The following is a 22,335-nucleotide window of genomic DNA, read 5'->3' on the forward strand; positions in this document are numbered from 1 at the left end:
CGTGACCTATATGAGCATGTTGACGTCACAGGGATCAATTGGCTGTTAAAACCGAAACCAAAAGAATCTGACACAAAAATTGCCAAACGTGATCAATGACTTTGAAAGGCAGAGGAGAATGGTGGCACTCAAAATTTTTCAAGAGCCTCGGAAAGGAACTGCAATTTATGATTGGTAGTGAGGCGCTAGGAATGGTAAGGGAATATGTCTACTTATAGGAGAGATAGTGACCACAGATAATGGTTATGATTTTTAAGTGACTAGATTAAAAATGGCGTGGACCGCATTTCGCCGGTTTTCCGAGAGCATGACTGGAAGTAGACCAATACCTCGCAAAATGAAAGTTCGTAACGGCTGTAACTTGCCGGTGCTCACCTATGAGGCGGGAACGTGGAGGCAAACGAAAAGAGTTGAACTAAAACTGAAAAGAACGCAGCTAGCTATGAAAAGAAACTTGATAGCTGTAGCGTTAAGAGACAAGAGGTCACTCTAAGCCAGGAAAAAATGCGGGCAATTGACATCCCAGTCGAAATCAAGAAGAAAACGCCTTGGGCTGTGCATGTACTGCGAAAGCAAAACAACCGATGGCTGTTAAGGGTAACGAAGTGTATTCCACGATAGGGCAAGTGTAGCAGGGGGCTGCGGGAAGGTAGGTTGGCGGATGAGATTAAGAAGCTCGCGGTGATATGGTGGCCGCGGCTGGCACAGGATAGGCTCAGTTTGGAAAGATATGTTAGGGGTCTATGTCCTCCAGCGGGCGTAGTCTGGCTGGTGATGATGATGTTGATGGCCGTGAACCGATGTGTGCAAAGCATTCCCGCTGTCCCTTTGCACATACACTGTCAATTGGCTGCTATTTTGTCACGTTTAAACGCAGCCTGTTCGTAATGTACCGATTCCAGTATTCCGATCAGAGAAGGAACTTGAATCCTCGGTTAATTAGTAACGCAAACCAATAAGTGCAAGAGAGCGGCTTCTGACCGGCAGTGAACTCACCAGACGACATTCGTCGGTGAGAAGGCTCGAACTGCCAACCGTGACAAGAGGCGCAGGTGATGAGCAACGCGGGTCTCATAAGCCCCATCAGTCACTTCCGGCAGGAGGAGGAGGAGGATAAACTTCATTTCCGCCGACAAATGTAGCAGACGGTGTTGGGTTATAGCCCCATCAAGTAGCCATGAGCCCGTGGCGTTCGGGGACTTCTAGGGCTCTTGTCACAACCCGGATCTGTGTGTCCGAGTCGGAACTGAGCAATGCGGCCTCCCACTGGTCTGGATTCGACAGCTGCACACCTCGAGGGAAGGACTCGCAAGCCCAGAGTATGTGGAATAGAGTAGCGTGTTGGCCGCATAGTTGACAGGAAGGGGAGTAGACCCCAGGGCACAGGCATCAGCTGCTTCGACTGCTATCACTTTGCCAAAGCAAAATTGAATTGGCAAGACGAGCAATACGACTGTTTTAGTTTCATCCGACAATCTGAGGCCTTGTGCGCAGTTTTCTCGCAAAGGAAATACAGAAGATGGGACTGTGACTGGGAACCCCTTTCTTGTGTTTCACTGCTATCTGCTGCCCTTTCTATTTAAAGACCGACCAGTTATTCTGCAGCTATGCCTCGAGGAAATGATCAGCTGCCTCTGCGAGCTTGTCAACCGTCTTAGAGTCCCGCTCACGTAAGAACAGAACTTAGCCGGAACGAAACTTACTCAAGAGCTGCTCAGACTTTACCATGTCGGATCCATCTCAAAAATACGGCCCTGTCACCGCATCTCAACCTAACGATCAATGAGGCTGTACAATCTCGTAGCATACTGTGAGTTCGTATCGCCATCTTAAGAACTGCTGCAGTGAAAGTCTTCTCTTTATCTCTGAGCGGTAAATCTACATCCCTGGAGCATAGGGAGCTTAGCTTTCTCATCATCGACGGAATCCTCAGGACAGAACTGACTGCATACCCTGACGCCGTGGCCCACCTGTCTTTCAGCCAACCCTGCCCGGTGGCCAGATGTTCAAACCACTCCAAGTAAGCATCCAAATAATCACGACCTTCACTGAACTGCGGAAGACATGGGAGATCACTGCGGCTACCCGCCTTGGGATAATGCGAAAGCTTTGATGCTTCGACGGCACTCGCTGTCTCTCTTTGCCTCTCTTTGATACTGTTCGCCTCTCTATGATACCCTATGCCCCTATTTGCTTCTCTTTGACACTCTTTGCCCCTTATTGCACTCTTCGGCCCTCTTTGCTCCTCTTTACCCCTCTGTCGTGGTGACGTCACGTGTCACCATGGCAACCGCGTTGTGTAATCGCCATCTTATTAGGCCAATCATTTCATTTTTATGCGTCCTCGCTTTAATTTTTCTAATTAATCACTTTACTTATCTATTATTTACTTAATAAGTATCGCAATGGCCTTCATTATCACTTTATTATGTATTTAATTTTCATTAACTCCTATCAATTAATCTGCCTAATTGATTGCGGTTATCGATTGGAATCACTTTGTTCTGTATATTTTTTAAGCTAATCACCGAAATAAATCACATTCATTCTGATTACGTACATTGTCACCTCAATCACGAATTCTGGCTCTTCAGATTTAGTGCCATTGCTGCTTTCTCTTGCACCTACCATATCCTCATCCAGCCTATTCCACCATCCAACGACTTTTGCTTCTAATTAACTAACTTATCAGTGTTTGTGAAACTTTTTATTCGATTAATTATCACTCATTAAACACATTTCCATCTATTTAAAACTTTATTCTCACTTCTTTGCCTATTTTTTCACTATTTTTCCGTCCACGGTTGTTTTCCCGTCGTCTCACTACATCGGCGTCCGCGCTATTTCGAAAGTTTTTCGACATTTTTGGCTCTAATTGAATAACTAATCATCCTATCGACATAATTCTTTGTGCATCATCCTCAGATCATCCGACATCGATTACAACTATTCGTTTGATCCTATCTCTTTTGTGAACGCCACAACTGCTCCACGCGGCTTCCGAAACATTCGACGCGCGCTGCACATGGAGCAGATGCCCGTTTCCCCTCTGAGACGCTGTTTTAAGTAAATGTTGTCAACTCAGAACGTTATGCAGAGGTGGGCGTTGACACTGCCTCCCCGTTGCGCTCTCCGTACACTTGTGTCGGTCCAGACCTTGGGGATATGGACCTTGTGACAGTACTGCCGCATGACTTCCGAATGCAATAGCTTGAGGGGCGCATGTAGGAATGTGTAGCTCTGACTGTACCGGAGGTTGCAGAGACCTTTTAAGGCCTGGGCTCCTACGAGCGTTCAGGACGACTTGAAGATAATGTTAATGAGTTCAAAATACCCTCGCTGCTCGGCTGAGCGCTAAGTTTTGAAGTCGTTAAGTAAGGGCGCCGCGGAATGCTTGGATGGGTTTGCACTTACTGGAAAGACGCGCACATGTTTTCTACGCTTGCTATTATGCTATATATTATTGGTGATAATGCACACAAGCGCACAATCGCACAGCTAAGCCCAAATATTGAAGTCCGTAAGGAGTTGCGAAAAAAGAACTATGAAAGAGCCCGCTGACCTTCCATGTGATGATGTTTAAGAATAAGCACATATTAACATCAAGCGTCTTTTAGGAGATACGTAAAGTACTGGCTAGTGTTTTTTCTTTGCCCATACTTTAATACATATTCAACACTTCTTAATTTTCTAAGTATGTCTTAGAAACGCGGTAAATTGGTAAATTTGTTTTTGAGGTAAGGAAATGGCGCAGTATCTGTCTCACATATCTCGGCTGAAAGAAGAAAGACAGAAAGAGGTGCCGTAGTGGAGGTCTCTGGAATAATTTCGACACCCGGGGATCTTTAACGTGCACTGACACCGCATCGACTCGCGAGGGGCTTGTCGAAACGTCACGCAAGGGTGGGCTACTCCCCTAGCTTATCGCATTTACCAAAATTGTAGCCGAGACTCGGATCCCGCGCACCGATCTATCGTTTGGGCTCCAGGTCACCAAGGCGTCCACGGAAATGAGGCAGCCGACGTCGCCGCCCGCGCGCTCTCTCTCCGGGCATTTCCCACGGGATCCGATGCCGACCAGGACTTTGATTTCAATCCGATTTACACTTTTAAGGAAATATGCGATTATTACAAATCCACACACCAAACCCTTCCCATCCCGTGCAAAGGGCTGGGGAAGGTCAACGAGCGGAAACTCCTGCGCCTGCTCACCAACACGATGTTGTGCCCGGCAACTCTACAGCATTTCGATCCTAAATTCGACGGGCAGTGCTCACACTGTGGGGAGGTGTCTGACACCTAAACATGGTGTGGGCCTGCCAGCAGAACCCATCACTACCCTATTGCGTTGCATGACAATGCTGGCCTGCGGGCCAGAGATCTGGAAACTGTTTGTGCCGCGAGCGCTCGGACCTTTACTCGAAATCGCAGGGTGCCGGCCTCGTCACAGACGCGGGGCTCATATTCGGCGTTCGAAAACGCGAACGTAAATGCCCAGGGACGCGAACGAGTGGACACGGCGTTCGAGAACGCGACCGTCAGCGCACAGGGACGCTTCCTCCCGAGAACGAGCAGCTTAGTCACGTGGACACGGCGTTCGAGGGAGCGGCAGTGAACGCACGGGAGTCAACGAGAGTCTTCCTCCAGCAGCGGAAGAGAGCAGCTGCTCGGGGAGCCAGTCTGTACCTTCCAAGGGCCTGGGGCCCTCTTTTCTTTTGGGTCAAAATCTTTTAATAAAGACCCATTTCCTAGCCTTCACCGAGTCCACAGCCCGTACCTCGCAACAAACTGGTTGGCAGCGGCGTGATAAGGACAAGGCTGGTGGACGGGTGCTGACGAGAGACCACCTTCGAGGACCCGGGATCAACGGAGCTCCGCTACGTGGCTCAGGGATCACCTTCGTCGCAGCGCAGCGTGAAGCCTTGGCGTGAAAACAACCGCTCAAAGGCAACCTCGACGATCTGGGATCGCCGGACTTGGCAGTTCCTGACTTCGGCAGTCACGGTGGCCATCGAGGGATCCTGGTTGGGTGAGTGCTGAAGCGACTACGAATTGCCAGATGATTTAGAACTGTGTTCTATCTTAGGAATCGACTGCATTTATTCACCACTGGGTGTGTGATTAGTTTGCAGTTTTTGTAGTCGGCTCTCGCGAACCATGGATATAAAGGATATAAAGACCAATTGCTGCTGTTGGCAGCTGAACTTGGTTTAGAAGTAAATCAACGTATGAGGAAGCCAGAGATTCGCCATGTAAATGAAGGGGTGGAGTTTGAAGAGGACGAGATAACGGATCCTTAGGAAAAGATATGTCGAGTGGAGAAGGAAAATGAGCGGAAAAGAATGGAAGAGCATCGGGTAGCGGCAGAGCAAGAGAAGCGGGAAATAGAGGATCAGGAGCGGGAGTTGAAAATAATGCAGCTTGAAGTTGAGATGCTACGAGAAGCAGTCAGGAATGAAGGATGCGTAACTTCGGCAAAAGCGGAGAGTGAGAAAGCAGAGTGCCAAGGGCATGCACAAGAAGAAGGTAGTCTTAAAAGGTGTGAAAAGGAGCGACAGGACAATCCTGAGAAGCACGAGTCGCATAACCCAGAGGAAGTTGAACGTCCGAAGGTCATTTGCGCGGAGTTAGTGCCTAGCTGCGATGCTAACGAGATAGTTGCTCGTCAACCCGGAGAGAAGTGTGCCCTTAGTGAGTGTGGGAAACCTAAGGAGTCGGTTGTGGGTCCCGAGGTGCACGCGGGACGCTCGCAGCAAAGAGAAGAGATGAACGCACCACTGCCGGAGCAAAAACAAACGAAGGGCTGTTATCTTGAGTTGGTAGGGCTGTCTGTCACTGATATAAGGAAAGATGGGGTTGTCTTCAAGCCTAAAGAAAAGAACCGCATTGCGTGTCAGAAAGTAGGTGCTGAGCGTGCGACGCGGGCGGATAGGTCAGAGAACAAAGCCCCCCAAAATGCCAGGAAGTTGTCGTCTGAAGGCGAAAGTGGCAGTAAGGCCACAAAAAAGGCTTCGACATGTAAAAGTAGCACAGTTGTGTTGTCTGAAGACAAGTGCAGTCGGGATGAGAGTGAGTCGACCTGGTAGAAGCAGCGCATTGGCTTCTCGAAAAACGAGAATAAAAATAACATTAAAGAACTCTGACTGCACATACACTCAACCGAGAGATTCTTTGAAAAAGTGTGGGATGATCCCCCGGAAAAGACGACGTCGGAAGCCACCACAGCAAATTTGTGGCGCCAGGCTACAAGAAAAGGCACGGGGAACTCGTTTGCGTGTGCCGTGTCGCCAGACGGGTCAGAAAGGGAATAGTGCAGCCGGCTCAAAGTATGAAGGGGGAACAGACAGTCGCCTTGTTGGCAGCTAGGCCATTGTTATATAGCAGGGTTCGGCACTTCACGCGCTACCGAGGCTTTCACAGTGTCTGGCCAGGGCACAGAGACGAAGACAGTGATCAAGGAATGTCCAACGCTAGGGGCGACTTCATTCGTCGTGCTTCCGCAGCTGAAGTGATCAGACGGATGCGACCCCGAAGGGCACGGCTGAAATGTTAATCCCTGAGCACAAAGCAGAGGTTACCTGTGCTTATCGTTTTCTTTTGTGATCACTTCGAAATACTTCGTGGCATTGTTTGACAACGTGATGACAGGGCACAGCGCAAAGTAAATTTAGTTCATATTGCAAGAGTACAAATTTGACGTGAGAACCGAAATGCGGACAGTCTGAGTAGTGAATTCTAAACTACGAGAATATGAGACGGCGTTAAAGGTTCGTCGTAGACCTCTGCGTTGCTTTTGTTGTTGTGTGTTTTGCCGTGTGTTGACGTGAACTGAATACTTCTTCAGCAAAAACAGGCAGGGAGAGTTTTCTGGCAAACGGCGTCTGGCAGTCATTCGTCGCTTGGGCACCGTCAGTCAGGGGTTTCCCCGAACGTGTGTGTGTGTGCAAAGTGAGCGCATGCACTTGCCCTGTGGCCGCCCGGAGCGCCTTGTCTCGACCCTGCATCTGGGGACGCAGCCTCGGCGAAGGACTTCATCGGGGGGAGGAGTTTGTTGCGTTGCAAGACACTGCTGGCCTGTGGGCCAGAGATCCGGAAACTGTTTGTGCCGCGAGCGCTCGGACCTTTACTCGGCATCGCAGGGTGCCGGCCTCATCACGGACGCGGGGCTCATGTTCGGCGTTCGAAAACGCGAACGTAAATGCCCAGGGACGCGAACGAGTGGACACGGCGTTCGAGAACGCGACCGTCAGCGCCCAGGGACGCTTCCTCCCGAGAACGCGCAGCTTGGTCACGTGGGCACTGCGTTCGAGGGAGCGGCAGTGAATGCACGGGAGTCAACGAGGGGAGTCTTCCTCCAGCAGCGGAAGAGAGCAGCTGCTCGGGGAGCCGGTCTGTACCTTCCAAGGGCCTGGGGCCGTCTTTTCGTTTGGGTCAAAATCTTTTAATAAAGACCCATTTCCTAGCCTTCACCGAGTCCACAGCCCGTACCTCGCAACAACCCCCTATCCCGAACCCCACCCGAGAGGACTGGGAGGCGACCCTGTCCGGTTGCTGCACCCTCGAGGCCTAAAGGGCCTTAACGCAGCGCGCCCGGGCTGCGGCAAACGCCAATGGTGTGCCTGACTAGGCATCCCACCTAGTGGTTGTAAGGGCGTGACCCTTCAGGTCACGACCCCCAACACCTCTCCCTATGATAGTAGTAGTAGTAGTAGTAGTAGTAGTAGTAGTAGTAAAAGACTTTTAATCGACCATAATTTACAGGCCGAGCATTTCGACCGCCTGGGCGACCAGAAGCCGCTGTTCTTCTTCCCCTTCAGCGCCAAGCCAGTCGAGCCAGGTGGTGATGGATAGAGAGGGTGGGGGGAAGGAACCCGACTGCTGAGCAGCCGGGCAATAGAATAGGCAATGGGCCAGGTCCGCATAGATACAGGGGCAGTTGGGACAGGAAGGGTCCGATCGATAGCGATAGAGGAAGAGGCGGGATGGGGTGATAACTGCATTCATCTGAATGTGCCGAAGAAGGCGAGACTCCGGCACCGTGAGTGATGGATGAGGGGGAGGGTAAAGGCGTTTGTCGAGGCGGAGCTCAAGGTAGACCTCTTTTATGGTGCGGCGAAGGGTGAGTCTCCCACCGTCCTCCGAGGGCTTGGGCCAGAGGATCAACGGTGCCCGGAAAAGTGTGTCGCGGGCGAGCTGATGGGCCAGCTCATTGCCGTCAATCCCTGAATGCCCAGGGACCCAGCGGAGGAAAACGATGGAAGGCTGCAGTGCGGAGACCGCTCGTTCGACCTCCTGTTGGAGAGAAGGGGTCAGGGTGCGTTTCTGTATGTGGTGTATAGCGGCTTGTGAGTCCGAATAGACTGTGTACTCTTGGAGAGAGGGAAGGAGGGAAAATGACTGGAGGGCATGCGCAATGGCGAGGACCTCGAGGGACAATGCGTCTGGAGGGTGTAGATACGGCCCGCTGGTGTGGGTTTCAGGAGCAGGGAGGTGTGGATGGTACAGGGCGTAGCCGCAGGAACCTCGAGGAGCCACGAAGGAGGCATCCGTGTAAGCTACACCCTGGGTATCAAAGAGAGGGGAATGGTGCTGTGCGGCCGCATGACGACGTCCGGCGTGCAGGACGGGGGACATGTTGGTCGGGAGGGGAAGGATACGAAGATTGGGGGCGGGGGTGGGAATAGGAGAGGTAAACGGGGAGATTGGAATGGGCGAGATACCCGCTTGAGTCAATAACCACTGACCCTGACGGGTAAGGGAAAGCCGGGCAAGCTGCGAGTCACGATGGAGACTGAGAAGAGAACGAAGAGGATGGAAGAGGCCTGTGGCAAAGAGCTTAGTGGTAGAGGTAGTGATAGGGAGGTTGAGAGCTCCCTTGTAGAGGCCCACAAGGGCAGTCTCGAGAGCGTTAAGTTGAGTCTGAGTGAAGGAAGCGTAGGGTGCAAAGTACAAGACCTTGTTGAGGGCCAGCGCGTGGGCAACTCGGCACGCGTGAGCCTCGTGGAGACCTGAGCGTCGAGTGACCACGCGCCGCAGGAGGTGAGTTACAGAGTGGCAGGTGGTGACAGCGCGGTGAAGGGATTGCACATTCTTAGCCGCATGCAAAGGGAAGCCAAGAACTTTGCACTGTGTGACGACAGGAATGGGAGAGCCAGAAAGGTGGAGAGAGACGAAGTGGTTGTGTGAGCGCTGGTAGGAGGAATGGTTGAGAAGGAGAAGCTCGGATTTCTCAGGAGCAGGAGAGAGGCCAGCGGTGGTGAGAAAGGAGTCGATGAGATCTAGGCCACGTTGCAGGGTGTCCTGTACGTGACCGGGAGAGCCAGATGAACACCAGAGAGTGATGTCATCGGCGTAAAATATATGATGCAGGTCGGGAATTTCAGCTAGCTGGGAGGCGAGAGGGGCCATAGCAAGATTGAAAAGGGTAGGAGAGAGAACAGCACCTTGAGGAGTGCCTCGGGTGAGGTTGTGGGGGTCGGACAGATAGGTGTCGACTCGAAAGCGAGCGACACATTGAGAGAGGAATGAGCGGATATAACAGTACATGCGGGAGCCACAGTCTAGGGAGGCGAGTTGGGAAAGGATGTGGTCGTGGCAAACACCGTCGAAGGCCTTGCGAACATCGACGGTCACAAGTGCGTGAATTTGAGTGGGGGTAGGTGACAGAAACGTGTGCTGGAGAACCAGAAACATGTCCTGTGCACAGACGTGGCGTCGGAAGCCGATGAGAGAATGAGGGAAGAACTCCCTCGTCTCGAGAAAATTAGAGAGGCGAGTCAGGGCCATTCGCTCAAGGGTCTTACCAACACATGATGTCAGGGAGATTGGGCGGAGGTTAGAGAGAGAGGGAGGCTTGCCCGGCTTTGGAATCATAGAAATGAGGGATGAGGTCCAGGAGCTGGGCAGGCAGCCGCTGTCCCATGCATCATTGTAGGTTTTAAGGAGGAATTCTTTGGCGCAGTCAGGAAGGTTGCGAAGTGTGGTGTATGTAATGGCATCCTCACCGGGAGCCGAGCGTGTAGCATTAGCAGCCAGAGCCGATTCGAGCTCCCGGAGAGTGAAGGATTGGTCCAGATCGGGGTTAGGTCCACCGCAGTACACCGGGTAGGAGGGTGCCAGAGGGGGCGGTAGATAGAGAGAGGCGAGCTGATCAAAAACATCGGAGGGAGTTCCTTGAGTGAGGGCTTTAGCTAGAGTGGGAGCAAGGGCAGGCTTAGTGCCAAGGAGGGATTTGAAGAGAGACCATGTGGATCGCGAGTGCAATGCAGAGTCAAGACGGTCACAAAGAGCACTCCAACGAGAGTGCTCGAGGGAGGCGCAGTGGGCGACGATCTCGGCCCGCAAAGCAGTGATCCGGGAGGAAAGTTGGACATTGTGTGGTTGGGAGCGAAAGGAGCGTTGAAGACGTTTACGTCGACGCCATAAACGGAGAAGGTGAGGATCTGGGTCTTGGATTGGGTAACGAGAGCGAACGCGACGGCTACTGGACGTGAGCGCTGCAGAGATGCGCGACGTCCAGTCGTCGTAGGATTGAAAGGAGTCGGAGGCGAGATTAGTGCGAAAAGCAGGCCAGTCAGTGTGAATAATCGGATGACAGCGAGGGATGTGGGAGAGAGAGGTGGTGATATGGATGAGAAAGTGGTCACTTAGAAGAGTTTCGGCTGTCACCTGCCAGTGAAAGGAAAGTGAACCCCGAGAGAAAGTGAGGTCGGGTGTCGTAGGGCGTTGTGAGGCAGTGCCCGCTCGAGTAGGAGAGCCAGGAGTATTAAGAAGGGTGAGGTGGCGTTCCTGGGCCAGACAATGGAGGAGGCGGCCGGGTTTGAGGGTTTGTGAATAGCCCCAGAGTGTGTGAGGGGCATTAAAGTCACCACCAAAGAGGAGATGGGAGGTAGAAGAAAGAGAGTGAAGGAATTTGCCCAGAGCAGAGAATAAAGAGGAAGTGACAGGGGGGTTGTAAAAAGACAAAAGGACGAGTGAGATGCGGGAAGAAGGGTGGTAATAAACCACACCAACTAAATATTTAAGGAGGGTGGAGGGGATGTCAATTTGCTCTACGAGCACGTCACTGCGTACATAAATAGACGCAAGTGGTGTGGCCGTAGTGGCATGGTAGGCGCGGTAGCCTGGGACATTGCGGGCCGTCCGGGTCTCCTGGAGAAGGAGAAAATGAGGTAGGGAGGGGCGGGTGAGTAGATACTGGTGGAAGGGGGTCTTATTGTGGCAAAGATTTCGGCAGTTCCACTGCACAATCTCGAGGTCCTCGCCAAACGCCATTATGATAGTGGAGAGGAACGCGATGGTACGCGTTCCTTCTTTTTTGCCGGGGGCAGTGACTCATGGACGGATTGGAGCATAGATGCGAAGGATTCCAATTGCTTTGATTGTGCTTGGAGGGTGGTAAGGATCTGGAGAACCGAAGTTTCCAGGTGAACCAAGCGAGTGTGATGTGCCTGTGTGGTGGTTTCTACAATTTCAGCCAAAGGGGCGACCTGGGCGCTGGAGGAAGGAGTGGTGAACGTGGCAAGGTGCTCATTTAGCTTGCTAAGCTGGGAGGTAAGAGAGGAGGTGGTTGTCTGGAGAGTTTGAGTCAAGGCATGTATCTGCTGTTGTAGGTCGTGGGAAATGCGCTGCTGCTCTCGCTGCTGGCGTTCCAGCATTGCGAGCCGGAGGTCGAAGGAGCGGCTCTCGTCAGTCAAGGATGGAGAGGGTGGTGTAGTGGAAGAGAGGGACGCTGGCACCGAGGATCCTTTAACTATGGCGGCGTAGGAGCCTGGTGGTGACGTGATCGGAGATGATGGAGATTCATGATTAGAGGAGGAGGAGGCGGGGGAGGGGGGAGGGTTGGTGGGTTGAGTGGCCCGGCGCAAAGCTAGGCGTCGGAGGTATGCAGCTTTAGCACACTCGCGTTGCTTAGCAAGGATGAAGGGGCAAGTGGGGTCGAGGGAGGGGTGGGTGTTCACCTGGCAATGAACGCACCAGGGCTGGGCACACACATGAGCGGAAGGGTCAGCGGGTAGAGGAGCAGCACAGCGACGGCACTTGGCCGGAACGCTGTGCTGGGGGCATTGGTGGGCGCGATGGCCTAGAGTGAGACAACGGGTGCAGGTGGGAGGCTTAGGTTTATGAGGACGGCACCGGAAGGCAACGCGTTTGAAATAAACAAAGTGGGGGATGAGGGTGCCAGCGAACGTTATGAGCACTGATTGAGTGGATCCCATCATGCGAGCAGCGAGAATATCTGTTTTGAAAGATTCCAGGTCATGCATGAGGTCATCAGGAGTGAAGTGGCCCCCGACGTTATGGATGACGCCGAGGCATGAGATGGGAGGATGGGGGGTGTAAGTTTTGATGGTGACAGGCTTACCATGAAGCTGAAGATGCGTGACAGAGAGTAGGAGGTGGGCGGTGAGAGGAGAATGAGTCTTCAGAAACACAAGGCTTTGGGCTGGCCTGGCCTGAAGGGTGATGTCGGCACTGGTCTTCGAGGAAAGTTGTGCAGCGGAGGCGACTGCGGCGAGTACGTCGTAGAGAGGTAGCTTGGGGGTGAGGGTTCCAGGGGGAAGCTGGATGGCAACTGTGATGAGCTCGGCGCGGGGTCGGGCTGCGGTGGCAGGCTTACGGTTGGCACCGATGGTGGTCCAGCCGATTTCCTGGGAAGGAGTGTCGTCTGCCGGGGACGTCGTAAGGTCCATGTCTGAGTCCTCAGCCGGAGTCTCAGTGTGCGACGCGGGTGCCGGGCTGGAGGTCTTGGTGTCAGTGGGACCTTTGGCTGGAGTAGGTGCAGCGGCTCCAGCGGCGGCGACGAACACAGCCGGCTGCGACGCGTCTATGGCCCCGAAGCTCTTGGCGTCCCTTGTAGCGTGGAGTTGGCTTGGTGTGGACGCTGCGCCGACGACGAACGCTGCCGGCTGCGCCGCGGCCGTCGATCCGGTGCTCCCAGCGTCGCTCAAGGCGTGCAGTGCGGCAGGAATGTGCTCGGTTGCGTGGGCGGCGTTGAACGTACCCGTTTGAGAGACGGCTGTCGACGTGGTTGGAACAGGCCCCGCGGTGGCGGCATCGGTGGGTCTGGGCTGCAGGGGCTTGGTCAGACGCTGCATTGCGGCGGTGGAGGCGCGGCGCGTTAGGTTTAGCGAGGCGCCGCGCCGCTTCACAGTTTTGGAGACGCTTGGAGGGCCAGTTCGGCAGCGGGCCGTGATGCCGATGGTTTCCACGTGCTTCGGGAGCCTTCCTGAAGCGATGGAGTGTAAATCCAGGGGCGGGCGAGGCCCTGGACCAGGCCAGGGGCAGGTTAAAGCAGAGCGCGGTAGGCAGCCAGCTAACCAGGTCGGCGCCACCTAGCGGAATCCCCCCCTATGATTAAATAAATGTTTTCACCACCACCACCACCGCACACGGGCGCCTCTTGCGTTTCGCCTCCATCGAAACGCGGCCGCCGCGGTCGGGTTCGAACCCGGGTACACTGGCTCGGTAGACGAGCGCCTTACCAGTGAGCCACCGCGGCGGGTGCTTAGAAACGCGGCAGCGGCTCGTGACCGCGCTCAGCGCAAACGAAACTAGAGTAACGCGATGCTCTGTCGTGGACAAAGCAGAAGGCGCGAAGCTGGCACCGCTTTACCAATTGCGGAGAAGGGCACTGCAACTGCGGCACATTCAAACGCCTTGAGTACGCTGTCCCGCGATATTCTCAAAATATCGGGGTCTTTAATTTTAGCGATGTAAACAGACGTATGTTAAATTACATTGTCGAAGAATTTTAGTCCGGCCATCTTTGTGGCGCGCGACATTTTTGTATTAACACCTGATTACTTAGATCCCCATTTAGAAAATATTTATGCTGACTACATACTGGAGGAACTGAAAAAGTACTAGCCATCAGTTTACACGACTGTTAAAAGAATACACTTTATGTACTTCCTAAACGGCAGCGGCATAAACGGCAACGGCTGCTGACCGCACTCACATAACGCGCGCTGTCAGCGTCTGCTGGCACAATCTATCATTAAAAAGCAACGCGAAGCTAGCTTTGAACCCGGAATAAGCGAGTCTGGCAGTACTTAACAAGCCGGGGCTTAGAGCGCAGTAATCGCGGCGCATGCAAGCACAGTCAGCTCGCTGCCTTGAGGCTTTTTTTTTCAGTTTTGCAGGGTTTTAATTTTTGTCAAATAAAAATTGGGCTGCGCTAAGGCTTCCTCACGGCGAACATGCTGCGCCATTTTCGTGGTGCTGGACAACTTTCGTATTGTTTAAAACTGTACTTACAATGTTAATTATTGCCGATTACTTATAAACGACGTAGATGGGCGGAACACCAAAAATAAGAGGCTTAACTTTACACAATCCCTAAAAATTCATTCATTTCATTTCAGTTCAGAAGAAAGATTGTGTTTTCATAGATATTGATATGCGACGACTTACAAGTATACGCGATGAAGCAAAACGCTAATAGTTGCATTTTGCTGCGCTCACCGTTTCATATGGCGCAACACAAGTGCTGCGCTTCTCTCCCGAGGCAGAAAGTTCTGTGGTCGCTACAGACCACCCTGTAGCGTGTCTTGTGTAGTCACTACAAAGGTTTTGTAGCCGTAATAGAACGTTCTGCTCTGGCAACAGACATTTCTGTCGTCGCAACAGAGGCTTCTGTTGTCACGACAGGAACCTCTTTAGCACTACAGAGATTTCTGTCTCGCTTCAGAAACTTCTGTTGCGCAACAGAAAGTTCTGTTCTCCTTTTCGACTGGAAAGCACATTTACCCACACAATTAACTCAAATTCTGGCCATATCCGTCCATAAGAGACACATTTGCGACGCATATGTCTCATATAAAACACATTCAAATTCGTCGTCATCATCGTCAGCCATCTCTCCCATGTCTCTCCAATGAAGCCTGTCCATTGCCAGCTGCGGCCACCTTATTGCTGAAAACCTGTTGATCTCATCCGCCCACCTAACTTTCAGCCGCCCTCTGCTACACTTGCATTCTCTTGGAATCCACTACGTTACCCTTAAGGACGAGCGGTTATCTTGCATTCGCATTACGTGCCCTGCCCAAGGCCCTTCATTCATCTTGATTTCGACTAGAATGTTTTAACCCGCTCTGCCCGCTTCCGGTCTCTTAACGTTACCCCCATTATTTTCCTCTCCACAGATGGCTGTGTTGTTCTTAACTTAAGCTGAACCCGTGTCTTTAGCTTCCACGTTTCTGCCCCATAGATCGGTACCGGTAAGATAGAGACATATATGAAATCATATCAAAATTTTTCGATATGGCGCGCTTGTTCTGAAAGCTTATTCTTGAAAATAGTGCCAAGGGCGGGACGGGAAAGGGGCGGATAACCCAGCGCTGACTATCAAATGGGGATTTCAGGGCTGCAGCGTTAAGGATACCGTACAGCGGAGAATCTGCCGTGATTACTAGCGAAGGCGTTGGCGCAGCATTTCGAGAGAACCTAGATTGGTCTAAATGGTGGCGACCTACCGTCTTTGTCACAAGTAACTAGGCTGCATGGTTTGCTTCTAGCTTGTATAGTGGAGCCGTTGTGGCTTTCCTAAAGATCGAAAGGTGTTGGAAGGTAAGAAGACCCCCAGCCCTTACCTTTAACGACCATTTTGAGTTTCAGAGAAGCTGTCAGGGCTCCACTGTACGGGCTTGAAGCAAACCATGCAGCTTGGTTACTTTAAGGCGAAAGCCTTTAATGCCTCATGCTGTCGTTAGCAATCCGCGTCGGCAGCCGTGTCTCCGTCCGTGTCGGCAGCCGTGTCTGCATCCGTGTCGACAAATGTGTCCGCGTTTTGACGGGTGTCCACCGAGATATGCGAGACAGTTAATGCATAATTTCCTTTCCTCAAATACAATTTTAAGACGAAAGCCTTTAATGCCTCATGCTATCATTAGCAATCCGCGTCGGCAGCCGTGTCTCCATCCTGGTCGGCGGCTGTGTCTGCGTCCGTGTCGACAGATGTGTCCGCGTTTTGACGGTTGTCCACCGAGATATGCGAGACACTTACTGCATAATTTCCTTTCCTCAAATACAATTTTAAGGCGAAAGCCTTCAATGCCTCATGCGGTCGTTAGCAATCCGTGTCGGCAGCCGTGTTTCCGTCCGTGTCGGCAGCCGTGTCTGCGTCCGTGTCGACAGAAGTGTCCGCGTTTTGACGGGTGTCCACCGAGATATGCGAGACAGTTCATAATTTCCTTTCCTCAAATACAATTTTCAGTTTCTTCATTACGGCCTCTGTTTCTCTTTCTTCTTTCACTCCCACTTCCTGCCTTTCCTGCACGGTGAGGTTCTGGTGTCCACCGTGACTGAGAATTTCCTTTCCTCAAAAAGTGTTGCGTTCAAAGGGCAAGGCATCGCGCCGAACGGGTGGTGGCGTTCCTCCCTTCCTGTACGGTGCGGTTCGGGTGTCCACTGAGATGAGAAGAGAATTACTGCAATTTTCTTTCCTCAAAAAGCGTCGCGTTCAAACGGCAAGGCATCGCGCCGAACGGGTGGTGGCGTTCCGTGGACTGCCTGGCAGCGCTACAACACGCTGTCGCGTTCCACTCCTAAAGGCGAAGGTTAAGCGTCATTAATTAGCAGTTAATTAGTATTTAGTCCTTAATCAGTAATTTTCTCTAGTTAGTAATTTGTCATTACTTCGTCATCAGCCCCGCCGCGGTGGCTCAGTGGTTACGGCGCTCGGCTGCTGACCCGAAAGAAGCGGGTTCGATCCCGGCCGCGGCGGCTGAATTTCGATGAAGGTGAAATTCTAGAAGCCCGTGTGCTGTGCGATGTCCGTGCACGTTAAAGAACCCCAGGTGGTCGAGATTTCCGGAGCCCTTCACTACGGCGTCCCTCATAGCCTGAGTTGCTTTGTGACGTCAAACCCCAATAAACCAACCAATTATGTGTGACGTCACCAGTGTCACACAAGCAAAGTGGTGCGGAAAATGCTTTCGCCTCTACGCACTTTAGACAGTCAAAGTGCCCCTGAATTTTTTGACAAACACTGTACGTCTTAACTGTATGGCCTTGGACGGGTAATTCGAAAACCTCACAAGAATCGAAACGCGTGAAAATGATGACGTCACTACGCAATTCCTCATTGGTCGACAGTGTCGTGACGTTATGCCACCACCATTGCGTATATTGCCTCTAAAAAAATCGGAGCAGTTGCGATTCAAAGGGCTAAAGGGAGCCCTTGCGTTTCTTTCGGTAAATAAAAACAAAGCTAAAACTAAACCAATGAAAATAAAAAACCAGATCTAACTTCAAATAAAAAGAAAAATTAAATAAAACAAACAATAGCGGCCTTGTCTGCTAAGTGATATGCAAAGACAGCACCAGGCCGCTGAATTGATCAATTTACGATATGGCGTGATACCCTTAAAGGGCAACTGCAGCACTTTTTTTAGAATTTCGTGATATTCAAGGATTCAAATCTATATAGGCTGTAGGTAAAGCATGCCAAGTGTTTTTGCACTAGCATTTAAAATAGCGACGTAATCGACGAATGAATTTTGCGCTTTTCCTCAATCCACCACAGGAGCACAGAGAAACTCAGCGTGACGTCACGGAAGGTATGATTTCAAATTACCGCTGTCGTCAGCCACACTTTTCCCTCACTCTTTAGACGCTGCCAAGCAACGCTCGGCAGGGTTTGCCTTCGGTGGCGTTCGCTTTTTATGCGAAGCATACTACTTTAGCTACCACTTCAGCCCTTCACCGTGGTTATGCGCCTACAAATCACGTGATACATGGCGTCACACCACGTGACACGATGACGTCACGACAGTAGAGAAACGGGGGCCCACCTTGAGACGTCGCTGTGGTTGTGCGCCTCCAAATCACGTGACATGGCGTTGTGCGCTGCGGAGAAGCTTGAAGAGCGTCCGTAATTTAATCGGCAATTACTTCTCTATTTCAAGTGCTAGCCCAAAAATACTTTGCATGTTTTACCTCCAAGTTTCACACATTCGACCCTCTTAAGCTCGTTTAATTCTAAAACCTATGCAGTTTCCCTTTAAGCGTGAGCTTGAGTGTCCTGAATTTTTTATGTTGAAAAGGAAGAAAACATAAGCTTCGAAGCGCTTTAAAGGAAAGACCCGAATGGAAGTGCAGAACTGTGCATGACGCTAATAAAATTATACGCGTGCCAAACCCGTCTTCCAACAGTTGCGAAAGGTTAGTGAAAAGAACACCAGAACCGCAAAAGAAAACAGAACAAAAAAATTAAAAGGTAAATGAAAGGAAGCGACAGCAAAGATTCTCCTAGTGGCATAGCATGTGTCATAAAACTGGTGATTAAAAAAAGTTATTGCTTTCGAGAACAAACTGAGGAATTGCGCGTTGACACATGCTTGATCTTTTTGGTCAAGCAAGTAGACAGCGGCATTAAAAGAACAGCATAGAAAATTGTGAAACTGGACTAGGCATTCGTGCTGTGGCGCCGGAGAGGTGTGGCGGCTCTGCAGGGACGACCACGGAGAGCCATGTACCCTCTGTGACAGCGGGTACGTGCGCGCATGTTCGCCCAGGCGTGCGTGGACCTCGTGTCGCTGGAGGAGCACCAGTTCCTTCGGCGCTGGTCCACCCGCTTCATCGTCGCGGGCAGGGGCCGTGTGTCGGTGCGGCTCCTGCCACATTAAGTATGGCGCGCCTGTGTGGTGCGCGTGTTTCGTACACGATGTTCGCTCGTTATGTTCGTGCCCGAAGTTTGTGCCCGAGGTGTGTGTGCGTTGTTCGCGCGTTATGTTTGTGCGCGGGTATTTGTGCGTGCTTCCCCCGCGCGTATGGACCCCTGAACTTTCTTGGACATCTGGTGGTTTTGGACTCTTTAAGTTCCCTGCGCGTGTGTGTGTGCACCGGGCGACATCAGTCGCCGAAATGTATGTCTGTTTTTGTAGAGGGACCGATGTCCCTTTTTGGTCCTGGGTTCAATAAACTTCTCTTAAAGCTAGTTCACTGAGATAATCTCTGTAACAGCCTGAAGATAACAGCTACACGCAGAAAAAAAAAACGCTATACAATGTCTTAGGAAAGGTTGAAACTGAGCTAGCCGAGCTAGCTCTGTAACGGCCTGAAGGTGAAAACTACACACAGAAAAATAAACGCTATATACGAGCCTCGTGCCCGCGTTTATTGCTTTCTGTGCTTTTCCCGTACGGCTGTTGAAAACACGTCGAGTACCTATTTCCCTCGGCTCCGCGTGACACGCTGTAGCTTCAGCCCGGTCATAGATACCCCCCTTACAGAGACTGCGAGTTTCTTGGGTGCCTTAAAAATTTCTCCTCCTACCATTCCTCCTTTTTTTTTTCAAGCTCGAGTGATGCAGGATACATACGAGGACAGATAGCCGTTTCTAACCCCTCAGTCTCGTTGAAGGACCAATACGTACGATTTGAATCCGTCAGCAATCCGTACGGCCACTACGAAGGCTGGAAAGTATTCCAGCAGCGGGGCCGCCAAATGGAAGGCATACTGATTTGAGGTCGGTTCGCCGTCGCCCTGCGAGGAAAGCAAATGTGGATCACCGACTTCGCACACAACGTTTGCTAGCTAACTTGTGTAGCATCCTAATGACTGCGGGTAGTCGCGGGCATGCATTCACGTGCCAGGCATTGACTAATTGGACCGGCCTGGGAAGTTTAGGGAGGAACCGCAATCAGCGAATTCAGTTGTGTCGTGCGCGTCACTAGGGGTATGCCGATTACAGATGTTCCGAACGCTATGCGTATGTGTACGCGTCATACCAAGATGTCATGCAGCACATTTATAAGGGAGTTGCTGTGTGCGCGGCTGTTTTTCTCCGGGCCCCACGGATGGACGAACGTAACTCCGCATGCTTGTCCGCCGTGTGCATGTGTGTGGGTGTGCTCATTTTCTTTGGACTCCGGGGGCTGTTTTCGTCACGTTTCTCTCGAGGCAAACACCTGTATGTAGTTTTCTCCTTGTTGCTTCTACGCTCTGTTAATCGACGGCTGCTGTCGTACAGTGCACCTGCATTGGCAATACATACAGCATCGGTAGTTTTTCCATTGATCCCCGCTTGTGCAGCTCTGCCCATTGATTACTGCGCACTTTGTAGCTTGGTATAGAGATGACACGCACTGGCGATCCAGTATCAACAGCCATTAACAGCCTGAAGTTATTCCACGTGAACGTGTCTCTAATTGGTGGCACCAACAATTTAATTCCCACTCATAGGCATTCTCATTATAAGGCATTATCACTCATAGGCATTATTTCATGGCTGCATTGCAAAATCACTTTTGTGCAAGTTAGCGATGTTGAGGTTCTCATTTGTGCTTCTTTTTGTGCTCTATGTTCATTTCATGTTGCATTGTAAACGATTTTCTGTGCTTTCTTGTTTGTGATATGCCCCTCCTGCTTGGGCCAAAGTATTGGCCTGCAGTATTACTAAATAAATAAATAAAAATATAGGCTGCAAAATTTTTGTTGCTCTTACCTGCATGCGCTGTGACGTTCATCGATTGGTTTATCGCCTCTGAGCACATTCTTTCTAATAGACCTTGCGTGCAACAACTCTAATAGAGCCGAAGATTCATAGAGCAGGCGGCATTTTTAACTCCTGTCTTTCCGCAACAGTCGAACTGCTTGTTACTCACGTGACCGCTTGTCACCATCTAATTGCACTACGTCAGTGAGGTCAGTGGAGCCTCCTTCGCGGCCTACCTTTTATGGATTTTTTACTCTATACCTATCCTTTATTTGTCGATATTTTTCCTTTGATTTCCTCTCCTCATCAAGGATACTTTTGTGTACAGGCCTGCCACCCTATTGCAGTTTTCATTTATGTTGCTCAAGCAGCAGGCGGTTGTCACTAAGGGATAAATGAAAGAAAGAAAAGAAGGAAGGAAGAAAGAAAGAAAGAAAGGAAGAAAGAAGGGAAGAGATAGGCAGAGAGAGAGAAAGAAAGAAAGGCTGGAAGGAAGGAAGAAAAGAAGGAAGGAAGGAAGGAAGGAAGGAAGGAAGGAAGGAAGGAAGGAAGGAAGGAAGGAAGGAAGGAAGGAAGGAAGGAAGGAAGGAAGGAAGGAAGGAAGGAAGGAAGGAAGGAAGGAAGGAAGGAAGTGGGCGCACAACCTAGACGGGGACCGAGAAGAAACCAGCTGTTTAATGGGGTGTGACACACTGACTATGAAGCAAAAATACGAGCATGCGCAAAGACAGTGGAGGCACACACGTCATACAACCGCGTTTCGATTGTCGTAAAAAAGAATTAAGACAAGCAAATTCAGCGGTATAAATCTGCAAAGAAGCATCCCTCGCGCAGCAATCAGATAGCCTTTTAATGTGGAAGGCGTCCAGTACAAGCCGAGCTTCTATATTAGCGGTCAAGGAAGGAAGGAAGAAAGAATTGAAGGAATAAATTAGGATAGAAGGAAAGAAAGGAATTCAAGGGCTGCATTCTCTGACGCGAACCAAAATGCTTCTGCTGGAGTCAGGAGACTTTTTTCTCACGCAGTTGTTTTTTCAGCACATGCCATAGACAATGCGGTACCGCAGCATCCTCTCTAACATTTTGCAAAACTGCAGTTCTGATCAACGCGTCGGATTTTTACAATAAACTCTGTGTAGGCTCCCGTTCGTGCTGGTGCAGGGTACAGAACTTGAAGCTTTCGGAAATGTCGCTCGGTGTAGGGTCCTAGCACTTGCTCAAATTATCTACTACGGACGATAGCTCGGCCTTTTTGGTACCACTTTTCCGGCAAAGGATGTAGATGGTTGCCGATCTAAGTTGGGCGACTAGCAGGGCTCTTTTCTTGAAATCGTCTCTTACATGGTTCGCTTCGAAATACACCTTGCTTTACGATGTACGATTGCCACTTGTTTTTCCGTTCGTCGAGCTCTGGCAGGTGATGGCCTATGGAAGAGTGCCGCATGGTTTCAGGAAGGTCCGAGGCATCGATGCTGTCCAGAGGTCCTTGTTTCAGCTGAATCCTCGTCGGCAGTGTTACAGAACGGCCGGCGGCAGAGCCGGGGCAGAGCCAACCGAGACAAGTGGCCGGGCCAAATAATGTGGTTTATTCATCGGCGTGAGAAACTGCCATGGTCGCTCAGTGCATATGGCGGTCGACCACTGACCCGAAAGACGCGGTCTCGATCCCGCGCCTAGAGGGTCGTGTACTGTGCGATGTCAGTGCATGTTAAAGAGCCTAATCTGGTCGAAATTTTCGATGCCCTTCACTACGGCGTCCCTCGTAGTCAGAGTCTCTTTGGATCGTTACAGCCCCAGAAATCATAAACGTATCAAACATACGTGAACATACATGAAAGTATACAACAGCTGTATCTTACCGGTACTCACCTATGGGGCAGAAACGCGGAGGCTAA

The 22,335-nt window shown here is 51.1% G+C and overlaps 2 protein-coding genes across 5 annotated transcripts in view; one reads left to right on the top strand and one right to left on the bottom strand.

Moving 5' to 3' along the window:
• Window positions 1-22,335, bottom strand: part of LOC149337713 (uncharacterized) — an 83,365-nt gene that overhangs the window by 56,154 nt on the left and 4,876 nt on the right. Inside the window, exon 1 of one of the 2 annotated variants that reach the window (XR_016284421.1) lies at window positions 12,365-13,354. Coding sequence is in view for 1 of the 2 variants with exons in the window: in XM_089553480.1 (XP_089409606.1) it covers window positions 19,379-19,488 (110 nt within the window). In the remaining variant the exon portion in view is untranslated. Of the gene's footprint in view, window positions 1-12,364; window positions 13,355-19,378; window positions 19,489-22,335 lie in introns of those variants that run through there. The other variant, XM_089553480.1, reaches the window with a different exon arrangement.
• The window catches only part of LOC149337714 (uncharacterized), a 149,976-nt gene continuing 132,140 nt past the window's right edge, over window positions 4,500-22,335 (top strand). For all 3 annotated transcript variants that reach the window (XM_089553479.1, XM_089553477.1, XM_089553478.1), the window contains exon 1: window positions 4,500-5,029. The gene's annotated coding sequence lies outside the window, so the exon portion shown is untranslated. The remainder of the gene's footprint in view (window positions 5,030-22,335) is intronic.

Source organism: Amblyomma mixtum, chromosome 7, assembly GCF_055824585.1.
Source record: "Amblyomma mixtum isolate Tamu chromosome 7, ASM5582458v1, whole genome shotgun sequence".
Lineage (NCBI taxonomy): Eukaryota > Metazoa > Arthropoda > Arachnida > Ixodida > Ixodidae > Amblyomma > Amblyomma mixtum.